The following is a 19,893-nucleotide window of genomic DNA, read 5'->3' on the forward strand; positions in this document are numbered from 1 at the left end:
TTATGAGAATTGCATTTCGAACCATTTGGGAAAATGTTCATTTGTCAACTCCAATTTTAAGTGTTAGTTTAAGCCGCATTTATCCGGTTGGTGACTATGAACTACCTAGAGATTTTTTTATCTTAAGAACGACGTCGTTGGATGTTATTTCAGGAAGGGATTGGCTTTCCAAGTATCCAAAAATAGTGGATTGTTATAAGAAACGATTAAATTTCTTTCCAAGGATGGTGTATCCTTTTGTTTTGATGTCGTAAGGAGTCCTTCTGATATCCCAAGTATTTAGTAGGGGGTTTTCCACTTTTATATCTACCATTTCAATTGTGCCTTTTTAATTTTGCGTTTCGTTTTATGTAAATAAATACGTGAAGTACGGTGTTTTCTTCACTGCCATGAATTGGTTTTGTTCTGGTTTCATTTTGGTTAAACTAATTCTTGATTTGCTTAAAGACCACAAAATACTAGGTGCATTTGTGTGTAGTTCTCGTATTTGGTTTCAATTGATTTACAAAATTTATATGCAACTCTAGCTTCCTTCCATTTGGCTCTGTGTTAAGAACTTAATTTTTTCAGTAACTATATTTTTCTTTGTGTCTTTTGTTTTGTTGATAACATCCTATTCATCTCCGTATCCTAGTATTGAACATCACCATTCTATCCAAAACCCTTTATACGTATCTGAAATTTGTATTTGGATGTGTGTGTTACCACAAATTTGATAAGCTTTTTCCACACATTTTCTCCAACCTCTCTATGTTTTTGATAACCTTGTATAACAATGAATTTAAGTACTGAATTGAGTTTCTAAAATAGACCAACACTTGTTTGTGAAAGTGACCCAATGAGATTTTGGCTTGAAACTCCAGCATTGGCGGAAACTAAAATTTTAAAGTGTTCCTACCATGTTTTATTGAGGCTTTTCAAAACAAATATATACTTCACTTCTTTTGTTATCAATTTTATTTCAAAAATGGCTTCCTATAGTTTCCAACAAGACCAAAAAAAATCCGAAATCCAACACCAAATGAATTTCTAACAAATTTTCTATTAGGGACTTACGAAAATGAACATTTCTAAACATGATGCTGCTATCATGTTTTGTCGAGATTGTTCTGCGCAACTATATATCTTATTAATTTTGTTTATCATTTTTATTTTAAAGAGGAATCTGTCATCTTTCTAACCAAAACAAATTTGCCTTATTCCATTTCCTAATGTTTTTTTTTGTATGAATTTTTGATTATACTATAGACTGTCAAAACTGCAATTTATGAAATTGTGATTTCTATCCTGTTGGTAGAGATGTTACGTCATTTCTATGAACTCATTACTTCTTCCTATAATTTTTATATGAAACAAGGGTCTCTAAGGTTTCCAACGAGACCAAATTTGCTTCATTTCATCGTGTAATGAATTTTAAATGAATTTTGGAAAATAGGTATGCAAACTGAATTTTTGTGTGGATTCTATGCCGTACAGTTGATGTGATGCACTTGTTGGCTCAACTCCTTTGTTCAGATTTCATAGGTTTAACTTTCCATTTACCATTTTTATATTAAAGAAAGTTATACAAGTTTTATTATCTGGCGTTTATATGGAATTTTCGGTTTAATGAATGAATGGGTTATTTGCTCCCTAATTTTGAATTGTTTTCTATCTTGTTTCCTTCCACACCTATTGTCTAGGAATTATTTTATTTTTTATTCAGCGATCTCCATCGGAGCTAATGATAGGTTATCTTCTGTTATGTTTTGAAATATGAGAATATTTTTTTATAATTTATGGATGTTTTAATGAATGCTTTATTGAAGTCACTCATTGCTTTGCCTACTGTGTGTTGTACAATTTTTTTTTTTTAGGTATGCCTAATCTTAATTTTTTGACGAAATTCCTATAAGGGTAGGAGGATGTGATACCATGTATCTTCCGCCACCCGTTTTATGTGCTTTCTGGCTCGGGTATCAACCATATTTGATAACATGTTTTTCATTTAGACCAAATTGAAGTTTGGTCTTGCCATATGTTTGTAATGTCCACTGGTTATTGTTGCGATACTAGCCCAGAAAAGTTTCTGCAAGCCCATACTACATAGGTAAAATTTAGAAATGTGACTAACTGAGACCCACCCACTTTGTATTAGTAAGATGGGGTGTGAATATCCATCACTTGCATATACTCTTACTAGAGAATTCTAGAACCAGAAAGTAATCTAGGAGAATGGATTTCATTAATAGGAGAAAATAGGTTTTATTAGTTGAAGAAAATGAAAAGATTGAATTATAAATTGAAACGTAAGGGTTATATATTGATGATTCTACTAAAGGCTGAAGCTAGGGCGTGAGAAGAATTCTAGGGGAGGAAGACATTTGGGTTCAGCGATTTAGAGGTAGGTTTACTACTCATTCTCTTTGAGAATCTTTCTTACTTGTGTGATTTTAATTGAAATTTGAATTCCATGGTTGCTATGTGATTGTTTTCTACTTGCTGAATCTGATTTGAATTAATGGTTTTGTTATCATGAATTTAAAATAAGGATGTTTTGGTACTGCGAATAGGGTTTCAAATGATTGTTCTTACTGTTTCTTTTGGAACTTAAGGTGTTTGTGAAAATGCTTATTAGAACTTCAATTCCTATATGCTGAGGTTGTAGAATTTCTTGTCAACTTGACCCTTTTACTTGTCAGTTTATAATAGTGGATAGATTGTTTATTTGTTTCCCGGGAATGTCGATTTTATCTATTAAAGTTTGCTGATTTTTGGTAAATGGAAATGAACTCCATATGCATAGACGTTTTCTTGTAGAAGAATACTTTTCATGTTTGTGTGTTTTGATAAACAAAGTCAGTTGAGTCCCTTTTGTGAATGAACTACACTGGATGTGAATGCAAATGAGATTTATTAAGAAAACTGATTGAGTTCATGTCTTCCGTTAGTTGGAACGTAGTTCCATCTTACGCCGGGTAATGATCCCCGATATAGAGAAATGGGTAACGATACTCATGGGAACTTAGCTTCCCGACCATCGATGGCGACTGTCCGTACCGAGAAATGGTAGGTGGATGTACGAACCAAGGTTTTCGTGCCGTGGACTCAATGTGTCAAAATCTAAATGACTTGATTTGTTGAAAACTTCATTGGTATTGTTACTTTTATTTGTTGAATATACCATTTACTATTCGAATTCTAATGTAGTTTCTTTACATTCAATCCCTTATGTTTTTCTGAGATTTTTCCGCATCTCTTTGAGGATGGCGACATAAGATTATTGAGCTGTCATCTCACCCCAATCGACGTTTTGCAGATTTTATCGAAGGGCGAAGCAAATGAGGAATCTTTAGTTTAAGCGTGCCAGCTTCTTGTTTTATTTCCATGTACTTTGGTGTTTTTATTTGAGAGAGTGAACGTTCAAGACTTAGAAACATGATTTTATTCCCTAAAGAGTTTACCTACTGACATTTGAAAGGATTTTCACTTTTAATAAATGTGTTTTATAAGTTAGCTTGAGGATTATAGTTGAAAACTCTATTTTCTGACAACTGTTATTGTGGCATGTTGCCTTCAAAACTGGCACCAATGGGTAGGGATTTAGGCAACACTTTCTTAACAAAAAAAGTTCATCTATGTCTCTTCTATAATGTGTTCAAAGGTCTTAGTGTTTCGATTCATAGTTTAGGATTTGTTGCCTTCAACATTCAGTATGTCAGAACTGAAAAACTGTAGGTTCACAGTTCTGTGACCATCTTAGCACACTCCTTTGATAGACCAAAAACTCCAAATCTAGATTCTTAACATGCTTATGAAAGATGGTTCTTTCTACTTTCTAAATTAGGTTCAAGCTCTATATTCCGACTTCTAACGGATCTTGTGGAGCCTCGCCAAGGCAGGCTGTCTGAGATGTGTTACTGCGACATTTTACCTATATTTCTACTGTGTACTTTTGGAAGTCATTCCATTGTGTTTTCTTTCGATCATCCCACATTAAGAATTCTCTAAAATATGCTTAGTAAACCTGGTTTTTAAAATGAGATCATAAAATGTAAGCTTTAGAAAATGAAATAGAGTTCCGAGACCCAACCGTAACACCTAGAATTTGGGTCAAATCCATGACCCGAATTTTTGGGTGTTACACCCAATCTTCTTACAATTATATCACTTCATTGGCGTCATATCCTTCTCATAAGGACTGCGAATACGCTTCTTTGGTGATTTTCCTGGAGCTGGCCTAGGAATACCAAGTAGAACTATGTCTTCAGGTTCATACACTTCAGGCCTATCGAAGTTGGGAATGGGTCGAATTACAGGAGCATAAGAATTACGAAAATGATTTGAACCAAAGTAAGGCTGAATATACATCAACATCTTAGCATCCTTGAGAGTAATAGCAGCAGTGGCATGAGCACAAGGTAAACCAAACACTTTCCATCTCTGGCAAGTACAAGTCATCTTCATAAGATCAACAACATGAGAGCTGGGAGAGTGCACCCTCATAGATATCGTTACCTGACTCGGTAACATTCCGTAGACGATCTATATCGACATGTTTCTTGAGTATAGCTTTGTATATGGGAGTCAAACTATCTAGATAAGTTCTACCAAGATCGCGTTTTTCTGAACTTATCCTCATAATCTTTATCCTGAGATCATCAACAAGAGAAGCTGGAAGCAAATTCCTTTCACGATGAATCCAGCTATTGAAAGATTCTGCAATACTTGATGAGTGTGTCCCATACCTACATCCTACGAAGAAAGCATTTTCCCATTGCTTGGGATCGATAATTATGAGGTACTCGACAGCCCAAACACATCCAATAATACATCTCATCCAAAGCAGACTCATATTTAGCAACGCTGTAACAATGCGCAGCTTTATGGAACAAATCCAGTGCTTGTTTATACTTCTCATGTCCTTTCTTGATCGGGAGGTTATTCTTCAAATGATAAAAACAGTAACTATGATGCAAGTTAGGAAAAACCTTAGGAATACTTTGCTTCTGCCCTTTATGAAGATCAGTGATAAAGTATATAGGACGATCGTCGACACAATACTGCAAGTTTTCCATGAACCACTCCCAACCTTCAATGTCCTCTGAAGGAACTAAAGCAAACGCGAAAGGAAAAAAAAACCCTATAGAATGAAAGAAAACAAAAGAACTAAAATTGTCAGTTCATTGAGAAAACTATCAGTTCATTTAGAAGTATGAACTAAAAGTTATAAGTTCATTAGGAACTATTAAGCTAGAAAAATAAACTAATCAAGAAGAAAAATAATCAGTTCGTTAAGAACTCAATGCATAAAGGTTCATTCTTAAAATAAAGACTTTCTTCTTAACAAAATAACAAAGTAACAGATAAACAAGCAGTATGAATACTTCTTAAAATGAAGACCTTAACAAAGTAAAAGATAAACAAGCAGCAAGAGTTCATTCCCACTTATGAACAGCTAAAAAACTTAACAAAAATAAAGGTTCACTCTTAAATTGAAGACATTCTTCTTAAAACAAATAACAAAGTAACAAATAAACAAGCAGCACGAATACTTCTTCTTTAACAAAGAAAGAGTTCATTCTAAAAAATGAAATCCTTAACAGAGAAACTTCATTTATTCACATTGCTCTTAAAATCAAACAACAAACTAACGTACAATGCATAAACTTAAACATGATTCGTTTCGTTAGTTCACTAAAACTAACTGAAAAGAATAGAACTTGTAGATTAGTTTGTTGCATCAAAATAAAGGTCTTAAACTCAATATGAACAGCTAAAAAACTTAACAAAAATAAAGGTTCATTCTTAAAATGAAGACCTTCTTCTTAACAAAATAACAAATTAATAGATAAACAAGCAGCATGAATACTTCCTCTTTAACAAAGAAAGAGTTCATAACTTACACTCTATATGAACTAATCAATAGAAAATAGTCAGTTCAGTAACAACTACAAACTAAAAATCAAATAATGCAGTCAGTTTATTTTAGGAAAAATATGAAACAAAAATATGAGTTATACAGAAAAGAAAGAAAATTTACCTTGGTTCCCATTCACGCCAGTGGAAGCCATCAACGTTCCCTTGAATCTCCTAGTGAGAAATGTTGCATCATAATAAGGCGTAGGGAAAATGAACTTGTATCCTTTGATACAGGCAGCAAAACAAATGAAAAGCCTCTCAAACCGTTTAGTCTGTTTATTATATTCAAAATTAACATAGCTACCAGGATTGATAGCCTTTATTGCTTCGACATACCAAACAAGATCTGTATAAATTTTTACATCATCGTCATATATCTTTTCCTGTGATGATTCCTTCTCTTTATAAGCATGATGGTATTTTATGTTAATACCGTAACAAATCTTCACCTGAGCAACCATGTCCAAAGGGTTTATCGACGGATTTGACTGTATTTGATCCTTGAATAGATGTTAAATCAATATCTTCTTCACAGGGGGATCCTTCAGCTTATAAGCACCACCACATGTATGATTCCTATTGAATTCCTTGATAGCAAAGACACTTTTATCAATATCAATTGGAATAGCGTGCAAATACCAAGGAAAATCTTCATTCCTACCACACTTGACTGTGAACCTAAGTCTATCATTCTTAACCTTTGCAACTGTATAACCAGACTTGCTGCAATATTTGTTGACAACTAAGCAAACCTCATTAACATCACCATGAAAAACTTGACCAACACCTTTAAAAAAATATCCTCTCAACCGTTGGACAAAAGAGTTTTTAATTCCTCATGACCTTCCGTCAGGTATTTAATCTTTGAACAATCAGTGAACCCACTACGTGATTCATTTTCACTGAGCGACTGCGTGGAAATACCAGATGAAGAGCTAGAAGCACCACCATTAGAAGCCTCCTCAACGAACAAATCAAAATGTGACAATTGCTTTGAACAAGAAACAACAATTAGACCTTGAAGAGCAAAATCACAATTGATGAACATTTTATCACAACCTTCGCCATGGAGTCAAATTTATCCAATAATCACAAACATAAATTTTCAGGTCACGAAGCATCGGCGGTAAAGAAACTTCCAATGGAATGCCATGTCCATTGTAGTGCATAACTGCATGACAACTTGAAAGAGACATACTGAACCTGAAAAATGAAGACACACAACAAGATGAACTTCATTCCAATAAATGAACACCTAAAATTCATAATAAAAAAAAGAGTTCATTCCAACATATGAACATCTAATAAACTTTAAAAAAATAAAGGTTCATTCTTAAAATGAAGACCTTCTTCTTAACAAAATAACAAAGTAAAAGATAAACAAAGCAGCGGGAATACTTATTCTTAAACAAAGAAAGAGTTAGTTCTAAAAAATGAAGCTTTTACAGAGTTCATTCACATTGCTCTTAAAATCAAACAACAAACTAATCTACAATGCATAAACTTAAGGTTCATTCTTAAAATGAAGACCTTCTTCTTAACAAAATAACAAAGTCAAAGATAAACAAAGCAGCAGGAATACTTCTACTTATACAAATAAAGAGTTCATTCTAAGAAGATAAAGCCTTAACAGAGTTAATTCACATTGCTCTTAAATCGAACAACAAACTAAGCTACAATGCATAAACTTAAACATGATTCGTAAACACACATTAGGTTTCATTAGTTCACTAAATCTAATGAACTCCTGATATAAAGAGAAACACAGTCGATCTACAAAATTAATAAAAAAAAAATACTATCAGAAAAGGAATTAGTATGAATACTCACCAGAAACAAGAAGAATTCAAATCAACTCCAAATCAACTCCAATCTTCAAATATCAAATCAACTCCAATCTTCGAATATCAAATCTTCGTAAATTTGATCTGTAATTCCGAAATCAACTCTGTCAAATCGAATAAATCTTCGAAAACCAAAATCAAATCCGTAAAAATTGAATCAAATCAGATTTGTAAATTCCAAAATCAACTCCGTTAAAATCGAATCAGTCTTCTAAATCCAGAATATCAAGTCCGTAAATCAAATCAGTCTTCGTAACAATGATTTCCACATTAATCTGCTATAAATCGAATGAATCTTCGTATCAAAAACAGAATCAATCTTCGTAAACCCTAGAAAAATGATTATACAGCAGCAGAAAAAAAACGAGAGCAGCATATGGAGTAGGAGAGAGAAAACAAAAGTGAAACTGACTCAGTTTTTCTGGTTATATATGGTAGTAAAGGGGTATTTTAGTAACAGAAAAAGAATATTCTATATGGGTGGACAAAACCCTATGATCAAGCATTAATTTGCAGGACCAAACTGTAAAAATTATTTTTAAAATGGACCAAAAAGATAGTTGACTCAGTCAACTGGACCAAACTCTCTCCAATATATTATTTTTAGGACCTATTGGTATTTCCTACTTTAATGAATACTTCGGTTCTCATCCCTTCACACGTTTAGCTTTGGGAAGCCAATCTGTTGAATTCAGCTAAGCCAATTAGTTGAACCCAGCTAATGCATATTGTGTGTGGTTGTGGATCATATTGTTGTTGGAGATAGGCTAAAACTAAAAGCTAGTCAGTGGCTAAAGCTTGATTTCTTGTATTATTGGCTTCTTAAGAAAGCTTTGAAAATTTACCTATAAGAAAATTTACTTTTCACCACCTCCTAAATTAAGTCAATTTGATTATGCAATTACGAAAAATCCATCCCGGAAATTGACTTGTGCAAAACGTATTTTTTTTCCTGATTGAGATAATTATGTAATTTAGTGTTTGTCACAGTTCATTTAGAAAACGGGTGGGTTATTTGCAGTTTGGTGTTTGGGGTATGGTTGAATTTCTCCATCAACACTCATCTACCCAAAGGGTGTTCATCACAAACACTTAACTTCTGCTTTTCCAAATTAGATACGATCATACATGAAGTTTAGTATTTTTTGTTTTCATGATCTGGTGAATCAAATTTATAATTAAAAATGAAAAGAAAGACCAGGCAAATACAATTTAGTGTACGTAGTGGTTTAAGCTAGATATTAATAGCATGCATTCTGTTATCAAATTTTGTGTCTCTTGATTTCTATTAATGAAATAATTATGTTCATGTTCATGTTCTTGTGTTTTTTTTTTCGTTTCTTTTCAGATGGCCAGTCCTAGATATAAGAGATTATCAACCAAAAAACATGTTTTAGGACTTTGTACGAGAAACGATGCTTAATTAGTAAACGTTATCTGATGATATCTATCTTTAATTTATACTATTATTATCAGTAAAATCCTTTCCTTTCCATATTTTTATGTAATTTTGAGATGTTTATGTTCAAACAATTTCGCACAGCTTCAAACAGAAATTCTAACGGTGTTGTCTGTTGTCCTATGTATGAAAATGCCAAAATACAGACAGGAATTCTCCACCATGTAGAAACCCAGAGATGGTTTTGTTTCGTAGATTTTTGTGCGTATTCTGTAAAATCAGCTTTGTTTCCCTGATCAGTTTTGGATGAAAGCTCAAAATGGTACGGTAAAACCTATCCGGAAGAATACTCCATATACGAATAAACTCCATACAAGAATAAAAATTTACGGTCCGGATTTGGGCTAGCTAGTTATATTTAAGAACAAACTCCATATTGCAATAAGGCATAATTTTTTGTGGTCCTGTCTTAAGGAACCTACCTCCATATAAGAATAATTGGTTCATAATATAAATATATAGCACTTGTCATACATCAAAGTTTAAGATGAAGAGATTCTTGTAGCCATATTACAAGTTCGTTTTGCTTCAAAATGGATTTTTTGATTTTTTGTGCACAACTTAATACGAATATCTTTATACTCATTTGATCTCATTTATCAATTTTCAATGTGATAATTGTGATGTATGTGAAAATCCTCATTTAAATAGTTTTTGTTTATACTTAGATACATTTTTGTGTTTCCTATGCATATGCATGAATATCCCCAAATACACATATGAAAAAAATTTCTTTTGGTTTACTCAAGTCAAACCTCCATATAAAAATAGCCTTCACATAAGAGTATTTTTTTTGTGGTCCCTAGGATATTCTTATACAAAGGTTTTACTGTAATGATTCAGAGGCAAGTTAAAGTCATACCAAAAAGCAAGATGAAACCCTAAAAATCGTGTTGCTTGACTAGAGCTGTCAAACGGGCAAGCTAGGGTCAACCCGGCCCTAGCTTGCCAACCCGTACTAGGGTTAGGGTCAACCCTAGCCCTAGTACTATTCACGAACAAGCTCAAAACCCCAACCCTAGCCCTAGACGGGTCAACCCTGACGGGTTGGCGGGTTGGCTTGTTAATGTTATCAATTTAAAAATTAAATTTAAAATTTAGGATTGTTTAGGATTATTCATTTAGTAAAGGTCGAACCTAGGTCAATTTGGTGTTTAACTAGAAGCCCCACCACTGAGTTGTAAAGTGGACGTTTTTATTGCCACTTAATCAACGATATAGCCGGTTACGGCGCTTTAGTTTTCTTAGGCAGAGAACCCTAACATCAACTAAGCATTTTACTTTTTTTTTTTATCATTTTATAAGTTTAAATTAATGTGAGTAAGACTAACTCACTGTTTAAATTATTCTAGTCCTTTTATTAATTTAGGACATCCCGAATAAATATGTGATTGATGAATCTAAGATGTAATTTAATTTATTGATTGATTATTTAAAATCTAAAAATTGTTATATTTGTTTGGATATATCCAAAATTAGCTTTATTTATTGATTTAAAATTAACTAATTCTAATATATGTTTGCAAATCATGGATTTTAAAGAGTTGGTGGGATTGAGGGATATATTTATTAATTTTGACGGGTTGACGGGTAACCCGCGGGTTGGACCTAGCCCGGCTTGTTTTCTAGTAGGGTTGTATATGCCAACCCTAACCCGGCCCGTTTAGACAACAAGCCAAGCCGGGCCGGGTTGAAACAAGCCGGGTTAGGGTCAACCCGCAAGCCGGGTTATAAATTGACAGCTCTATGCTTGACTCTTACTGATCACACTTGTACCTTCAAATCCAAAGTGTAAAGTTTATTAGACGGAATTATCCATGCATGTGCATACCAGGTAGGTAGAGGGGATCCGCTGCTTATTTTGGATTGAGTCTTCAAAATATCATCCAATTTTCATATTTTTTTTTATTCAGCTTGTAGCTTTGAATGTTTGCATATTTGATAAATCTGCAAATGTTTACTTCTTTTATTTGGTTGTATGTGAATGTCAATCTGGTGAGAATGAGCTGCACAATGTTTTACTAAAAATTAGGCACAAAGGCCCTATGGTACATGAGTATATGACCATATTTATATACACAAACGCAAATCCCACATGTGTGTTTGATAGATTGTAATGGAATTTTCTTTACTCGAGTGTGCATGTAAAAGGGAAATATCAGCATATTTGGAAGAAAAAAAAGTCTCTCTGTCAAAAGGAAACTTGATGATACTAGTAATGACAGTAAAAAGTAATAGCGGTGTGAGATCTGAAAAACAAGCTTCTCTTCATCATCTTGGAGTTTGTTCACTTCATAAGCCTTTCTGCAAAAAGTTTGAGCTTAGGAAATTGCTATGCACTCAGTTGGCTTTTGATGTATATAGAACTATCTTGTTTTTGTAACTACAACTCTCAATGGTGAGAACATTTTTTCCTGGTTCACCAACTTTTAATTTGTTGCAAATGACTTGTTCATCACTTGAGCAGATAAATTTCGTTTTGTTCATTTTAACTGTGTATCCAGGTTCATTATCAGATACAAATTCAGCACAACAACTCACTTCCCCTTCCCAGCCCACTACTCTCACTACAAGAAAACCTTGCTTAAGCGACCAAAAAATTTCCAACTGCCCAGTATTTTGGTCCCTCCAACAGTTGAGCAGTTAAACTTGCGACTGCCTTACATACTAGTTGCTCTATAACTATATCCATTAATTTTTAGCGATTAAAGTAAGTTGTTTGCTGCTACAACAGTTTTTCCAAGTAATGTAGAGCAACTACTATAGTAGGTTAATAGCTATTAACTTAGAGCTACCATGTGCCAGCGATTCAAAATATCTTAGGTTGGTATAACCAGTCTCAGCGACGAAATCTGGCCACCCCCACCACATTGAGAATAATTTTAATCCAAGTTTGAGAGATATATATCTGACGGTTTGCATCAGTTAACCAATTTCCTCCCTACCCAATAAAATCATGCCAGCATAAATTAGTTAAAAACAGCTAAATGAGAAACGTAATAGGGATGGGTTTGACGGGACCAATACTTAATCTGTGTCGCGGCAACTTTTCCACCGTTGGATAAGATAGTTATCCGTGTGAATTTTGTGTTTGCAAGCACATGCGTCCGATTTAAGATTCTAGCTCTCTATTGGCCAATTACATTTCATGCGGATCCTAAATGATAGATTGTGTGATTAGGCTCCGATTTTTCCTCCGTTGGATAAGGTAATTATCCGTGTGAACTTTTGTGTTTGCCTATAAGTCGTCCGATCTAGAGGCCCTAGCTTTCTATTAGCAGATCATATACCATGCGGATGGCAAATGTTAGATTGTGTGAGTTAGGCTGTGAGTATTTACATGTCCGTCTGACCGACGTCCGTCCCTAACACATGTTAATATCAAAAGAATTTATTAATCTAAATGATTATCAATTTCGGGCATCTCGGCCGGAATTCCGGCGAATTTCGGATCACCATAAAACGAAACACAAGATTTCGCCGAAACAGAAAGGAATCGACAATTCCGGGTATCTTGGCCGGAATTTCGGATATTAGAACATTTCGAGAACAATGGAACCAATGATCCTGTTTTAAAAAATTTCCTTCTTTGGAGTTGAACCGAGATTACACCGAGATTTGGAAACGGAATCTCCCCGAGACAATGTTGTACAGTGTCTCGCTCGGGACCGAGACAAACCGGAATCCGAGATCGGCTACATTGGGCGTAGCTAGTAAAAATTTATGATGGTTAATAAATTCAATTTTTATTATTTACTGCGGTAAGTTCATCGATTATCAGAGTCGAGCTTAATCTTATGTATAAAATTTAAGACAACATAACATTTTGAGTATGGGGGAAGCTGAAATTGAATTAAAATCAAAAAGCAAAAAAAGTTGCGGGGAAAAATAAATTGAAGTGAATGTTATAGGAAAAAGGAAATTTTGGTCAACAAACTGGACCGGATTTGTATGTTGATTGTTATTACCTCATTCAAATTAACATTTGTATTTTTACCATAAAGAAATGGTAGATAAACACACTTTCCGGTTTAATCATTGTACAATTAACGCTGATATAACCGGTCTACGATGTGAATTTTTTTATTCAGATTTGCAGAAGAATATTTTTAAAAACTAAGTTTGATCTTCTTTTACAAAAAAATGATGTTGGAGAGATTTTTGAAAAGGACCTACCATGAAAAACTGATACTTAGAATTACCAAATTTAATTTTCATCAACGAATTAAATTCCTCTAATAGTCACGGGGAGGATAAATTAAAAGCGAGCTACATAATATATCAATGGCATCTGAGCAAGGGACGTGCCCTTGAGACCGCATGAGGTTTTACAAGAACACTAAGTGTCAGCTTAAAATTTGGAAGCTCCGACCGAACTTAGATTCTCTTATATATCCCTATAGGAAAATCTAGTTGACATATAACAGTTGAATTTGTGTTAGGTCGATATGGAATGTTTATGTTTTAATGTGGGTACAAAATGAAATTAGGAACTAAGAACTAAAAAGGAAAGAATCTAGTTAAAGAAGATTCTGACTAGTTAAAGCAGATTTTGTGGTTCATTGCTGAATTTAAAAGTTTTCGTATAAATATTCCAACTAATCAAAGACCGGACAAGCATATTTTGGTTCACATTGTTAGATTATGACGTTCGATAGATTTAGTGTTTTCGTATAAATATTCCCGAAAAACCTAATTGGTGAGGCATATTTTGGTTCACCCTGATAGATATCGACCTCCGATATACATTCCGATTAAAGGAATATGAAACAAAGAAGATTTATTATTTATTGCTAGATTTAGGATTTCAATATAGATAATTCGACTAATTAGAGATAGACGATTATATCACCCTCAGATTCTATCAAAATTTCGTGAAAGCGATCGTCTAATGTAGAATAAATTTATGATTTTCGAGAAAATACAAGAATCACATGGATTACCACTCCGTCCAACGACCACAAATATGTTCATGGGATCTCTCTTCTAGGCGAGAACTAGAGAAAATATAGGAATCATATGGATTACCACTCCATCCAACAACCACACATATATTCTAAGGAGCAATGCTATTGATGCAGGAATTTCAGTTGTAGAAAATTATAATTGACCATTTTATCCCGATTTTATCTTATTTTATCCATTTTATCTTGATTACACCATGTTATTTCATTCAATGTATTGTTCAGTTTTTTACAAGTGGCATTCATCCATGTCAATGAATTTCATACTTTTTTTATATTTTCCTAGCATATAGTTTTAGTTTTCATTATTTCGTTTACATTTAGTCTTGTATAACCCACAATTCATAAATTTATTAAAAATCATATACAAAGGGTGCATCATGTATGAATAAAAACACAAATTTACTTTGAAAATAATCGTGATCCGTATGACATTAGTCCTGCCAATAAGAAAATCAAATGTATAATCCGACGGACATTAACTCAAACGGAAAACTCATATACGGATTTACCATAAGAACATTTATGCCGTATGCATACAGATTTTGAGGGAACATAATTGCAAGTTAACAAAAAATGAAGTATGACGCTACTTATTTTCTCTGTAAAGTGTACAATGTTTAATCGGTCTATTCATTTTAAGATCTTTGGGGATCACACTTTGGGTACTCTAATATATATGTAATCGGGAATATTTTATTGGTCGCAGCTGATTTTTTTTTTTATGTACACTTAGCATCTATCGTTTTGATGATTGTTATTTCTTAATCAATTTAGCCCTTTTCCTCTTAAAGAAAAAAAACGAAAGAGAGAAATTCTAAATACGTTTTGGTAAGCGGGCATGTTTAAGAAGGTAACATCTGAGAAATTCTAAATACGTTTTGGTAAGCGGGCATGTTTAAGTCTAAATACTGTATTTATTTTGTAGTTCAATAAAATTGCAAAACCACATCTACACTTATATAAAATTTATTTTCTTATCACTTAGTATACCCCGAATTTTCTCTACCGAATTCATATATTTAAAATGAATTATATGCGTACATATCACGTTCCGAACCACATTTCCTGAACATTTCCTGAACCACAAATTGCTAATTAGGCATCGGACCGGGAATGGTTATCGGGAAAAAAATAAAAAATAATGTTCCCAAGAAGACAACCACGTAATATGCGTGCTCTTTTTTTTGACCACACGATTATGAGTTAACGGCTCAGATTATGGTGAGCAAACGTAGTTGACTTCTCTTTATCTCGACGAGTCAAAAATTCAAAGTTCTGTATTTTAGAGCAACTGCAGTGGTGCGACCAAAACCAAAGATCAAAGATCAAAAAAAAGACCAAAATTTGGGTTTAGTCCGTGTTGTGACGCAACGGTACATGATTAAAATTTCATCAGGCGGACTTTAAAAGTCCGCCCCATTTTTTTTTTGTAAAATTTCATCAGGCGGACTTTAAAAGTCCGCCCCATTTTTTGTAAATTTCATCAGGCGGACTTTAAAAGTCCGCCCCATTAAAATTTCATCAGGCGGACTTTAAAAGTCCGCCCCATTCTTTGTAACTTTCATCAGGCGGACTTAAAAGTCCGCCTCATTCTTTTTTTTTTATTTAATTAAAATTTCATCGGGCGTAATTTAAATCTCCGCCCGTTAACAAGCGTACTTTTAATTTACGCCCAGCAACAAGCGTACTTTAAATTTACGCCCGACTATATTAGAATTTGGGATTTAGTCGCGACCATATTTGGTCTGGAATTTGATCTCCCAAGTTAAAGTTATCCTTGCGGAGTTCCGAGGAAAGAATCGAGAAAATATATTATATATCTTCTTTTGATCACTAGATTTAGAGTAAACTTTAACTATTCTTGACCCTTAACTACAGCAGCCACTGTTGCTACTATCGGCAGTAACTAAATTAAAATATATTATATATCTTCTTTTGATCTCTAGATTTAGAGTAAACTTTAACTTCGACAAGCACATTTACACATGAAAAAAATCTCACTGAAAAAAACGAGGACAAATTATAACTCGAACTTATTAGAATAGGCAGTTTGGATTTTCTGAAAATCCATGCACATAATTATACCTGATTCTCTAAGGAAATGTCGTTAGTGAAGTAATAAATCATAATGTAGTTAAATTTTGTTGAAGGTTGCGTATTGAGGATATATAAAAGAATGGTCATAATCACTTTGTACCGATAATAATATCAAATTGGACGAAAACTTTTTCCATCCTAAATTCGATTTCCATGCTGGTGTCACAATAGCATAGTGGTAAAATTACTTGGTGATGATATTAGTAATTTGAGTACGAAATTTGTTGGCACCAAAATTCTTTATCGATAAAATAAAATCGGTTTCTATTCGTTAAAAGTTTAGTGAATTTTATTGAGATTGGAAAGAAAATAATTCCATTTTTCTTTTATTTTATGAGACACCAAATTGTATGATTATTGAAATTAAAATATTAGTATCAACAATCAAATGTAATCGAATTCAAGAGAGCGGCACTAGTGCTTCCACAAATTTTATGTTAAGAATTTTAGTGCTATTAAATTTGTACGTTCCTTCAAAAAAAAAAAAATTAAATTTGTAGGGTTTGGCAGCTTTGGCTAGAACGATGCCGGTCAACGAAGACCAAAAAAAAAGGCACACCCAACTATAAACTATCAAGTACTTCGTATGCACTTAAACCTTCACATGGTCCCAAGATTGGAGACACAGATTGTAGAAAATCTTAGTCAAACTTATCAGCATCTGTACGTGTTTAATGATTAGTAACTATATATCAAAAATGGATGTAATTTATATAACAAAAAATTAAGATATAAAACATTCATACCCACCGAACCCTATTCTTGAGTCTCTAACTCAATCCGCCTCCTCTTCCCTTCTTCTCTAGAAATGCCTCCTTCTTTCTCTGCAACTCTTTCTCTCTCTTAAAATCAAATCATATCAATGAATCTGTAATGATAATTGGAGGGTATAGATTCTGATTTTCTTTTCTTTCATTTTCACTTTAATCATATCATTTAATCTGCGATGATAATTGGAGGGTGTAGATTCTGATTTTGTTTCATCTTTTACTTTAATCATTCAATTCTATTTACATGAAATTAGTTCTCAGATCTAGTGATTTTTCATAAGATTTTGTATTTTAAACCCAATAATGGGTATTTTTTATTTCTGTAATTTGTTTGTTGTTGCTAAAGAAATTCAAGGTTTAGATCTTGAGTTTTGGTTTTATTTATCCGGTTGGGTTTCCTCAAAACTTGTTATCCTGGTTTAAGATGTTTCTGGTAGTAACCTTATTCATGGATTAAGGAGCTATTTTGACCAATCTTTGGACGGTAACTGAAATTTGTTTATATCTGGTCTTTTTCTGTGATGATAATACAAGGATTAAAGTTATGATTGCTATTCATTTTCACTGTATTTATTCAATTCTATTTACTTGAAATTAGCATTCAGTTCTCTTTACATAAAATTAGTATTCAGATTTTGGGATTTTTCAATAAATTTTGTTTTTCAACTCAATAATGGCTGTTTCTGATCTCTTTAATTTGTTTGTTGTTACCAAAACTATTACAAATGATTCAGAATTTCATATCTTGAATGTTGGCTTTATTTATCCGGTTGGGTTTCCTCAAAAATTTCTCGGTTTGCATTGATTGTGGTAGTAACCTTATTCATGGATTAAGACGTTATTTTTGACCAAGATTCGGAAGTAATTGAAGATTATATCGATTTTCTGAAGATCTATTTTTTTGGTCAGATTGTATAAATTCTTGTATTTCTTTGATTTTTGTAAAGGGTCTGAAAATTTATGTTATCTGGATTTGTTCTAATGAACAAATCTGGTTTGAAGAATGTGTTTGAAAATTGTCAAATATCAGGTATTGTTGTTTTGTTTCTTGATTCTTTTGTTAATATTACTTGAGTATCAGTTTCTAGGTTTAATGCTATTTTTGTTTTAATTTGATTTTCTTATTCTTCATAGCAATAATCTTCTGTGTTTATTTGGGTGTTTTTGTAAATGCAGGACCCGGTTTTTATCATTTTAGGGAGGGAGGAACGAGATCCCAATGATGAGAAAAGAAATTTAAACGCATTGATGGGTGATTCAAAGTAGAAAGCGTTCTTTATCTTTTGTTTTAAAACTGTGGAGATTGTAATTTTTTTTCTTAAGGAATTGATTAGATTTGTATTTTTGTTCTTTTTTTTTCTTTTCTGTAAAGACTATAATTTACTTAAGAAATGATGTAAAATGAATTCTCTGATATAATAAAATTTAATTATTTTCTTAATTTGGTTCATCATTTGTTGTAGTTATTAATTTTAAATAATAATTACAATTTTGGATTGTAAAATCATCATCGGCGTTTAGGGAGGCAAAAATTTGCTAGCTTAGATACTTAAGCAACCTACTTCAAGCCAGTTGCTCCATGTATCTATGGACTCGGTATTCTAATTGCTTGTTGGGTGGTTGGTCTAACTTTTAAGCGATGGGTAGTCTACTTGCTCTAGGATGGTTGGTCTAACTATGGAGGCATTGGTGTTTAACTTGCTCTAGAACGGTTGGTCTAGCTTTAAAGTGATGGTTATTTTGCTTGCTCTAAGTAGGTCGGTCTAGCTATGAAGCGATGAACAAAGAAGACGCTACATGATAATTGGTTGATTATTAAAGCAATTGCCTAGCTGCTCTAGACCTATAGAGATCCCACTTTTTGCAACTCAAGAGCGAGAGCCAAATTAAGTCGCTCTAAAGGTTAGAGCGACTCAATATGGGCTTTTGCAACCAAAACTGCCTGGTTGCTTAATCCAGTTTTTCTTGTAGTGTCTTACTTCCCAAACCACAACACAATTCTGGAATTCCAAAATCCATCAGAATTCATTAAGGCATTCCAACCCTAAAATTATAAAAACTGCAACCAAAAATGGGAATTAAAATGCAAAAGTGTAAAATCCATACCTTAGATATTGGGATCTCAATGGTTTAACAAGCAGTATCACTTCAGCAAGATCAGCACAGCTGAATTCGTTATTACCTTCTCTGTATAAACCACCATACTGAACTGGTACTTGTTCAGGTGATAAGTATCTGTTTATGCAAATTGACAAAAATTTATTAAATCAGTTCATAACATTTTACTAAAACATAGCATCGTATAGTTCTAAAATGGAGGACAATTACTTACTTGAAAAGGGTTTCAGGACATTTTGAAGGTCCAGCGAAAACAAACTTGCTATTAGTTCTTTGTGATTGAAATAGACTAATCATTTTCAGAGTGAAAGATACCACCATGGCACATTGATGAACACACATAATAGTTTCCAAACCCATTCATTATCAATTAGATGCACAGACAAACAAACTAGAAATTCAATGAACATCCAAGAAACTAATTAAGGTCAATGCAAGTCAGCTCTGGTGAATTTAATCAAAAACACATGCAATAAACCAAAAGTAATAACCTAAGCAATTGATGAAAATGATCACGAAGAAATACACCATTTGGGATAATCCCAAGTACATCTAGCATTTTTGGTGTGTTCTTTGGGATAATCCCAAGTACATCTAGCATTTTTGGTGTTGTTTGGTTTGGTGTCCCTCAACCTCAAAGTTTTCGTTCAATTTTTGTAAAAATTGCGCCTCCGTGTTTTCTTTCATGCTTGCGGCTTTACCATATTTTCGTTATTCTCACACGACCTAAGAGAAAA

The 19,893-nt window shown here is 33.3% G+C and overlaps 1 protein-coding gene and 1 long non-coding RNA gene across 2 annotated transcripts; one reads left to right on the plus strand and one right to left on the minus strand.

Annotated features, from left to right (window-relative positions):
• Positions 1–4,450: 4,450 nt before the first annotated feature.
• Positions 4,451–6,362, minus strand: LOC113338463. The gene is made up of 3 exons (XM_026583882.1): positions 6,023–6,362; positions 4,971–5,122; positions 4,451–4,861 (listed from the first exon to the last, which is right to left on the minus strand). The coding sequence occupies exons 1-3, from the start codon at positions 6,360–6,362 to the stop codon at positions 4,451–4,453; spliced, it is 903 nt and encodes a 300-aa protein (XP_026439667.1).
• Positions 6,363–17,023: 10,661 nt separating this feature from the next.
• On the plus strand, positions 17,024–18,479 carry LOC113338418. The gene is made up of 2 exons (XR_003354779.1): positions 17,024–18,068; positions 18,215–18,479. It is a non-coding gene; the product is annotated as an uncharacterized LOC113338418 (long non-coding RNA).
• Positions 18,480–19,893: the final 1,414 nt, after the last annotated feature.

Source organism: Papaver somniferum, unplaced genomic scaffold, assembly GCF_003573695.1.
Source record: "Papaver somniferum cultivar HN1 unplaced genomic scaffold, ASM357369v1 unplaced-scaffold_19, whole genome shotgun sequence".
Classification (NCBI taxonomy): Eukaryota; Viridiplantae; Streptophyta; class Magnoliopsida; order Ranunculales; family Papaveraceae; genus Papaver; species Papaver somniferum.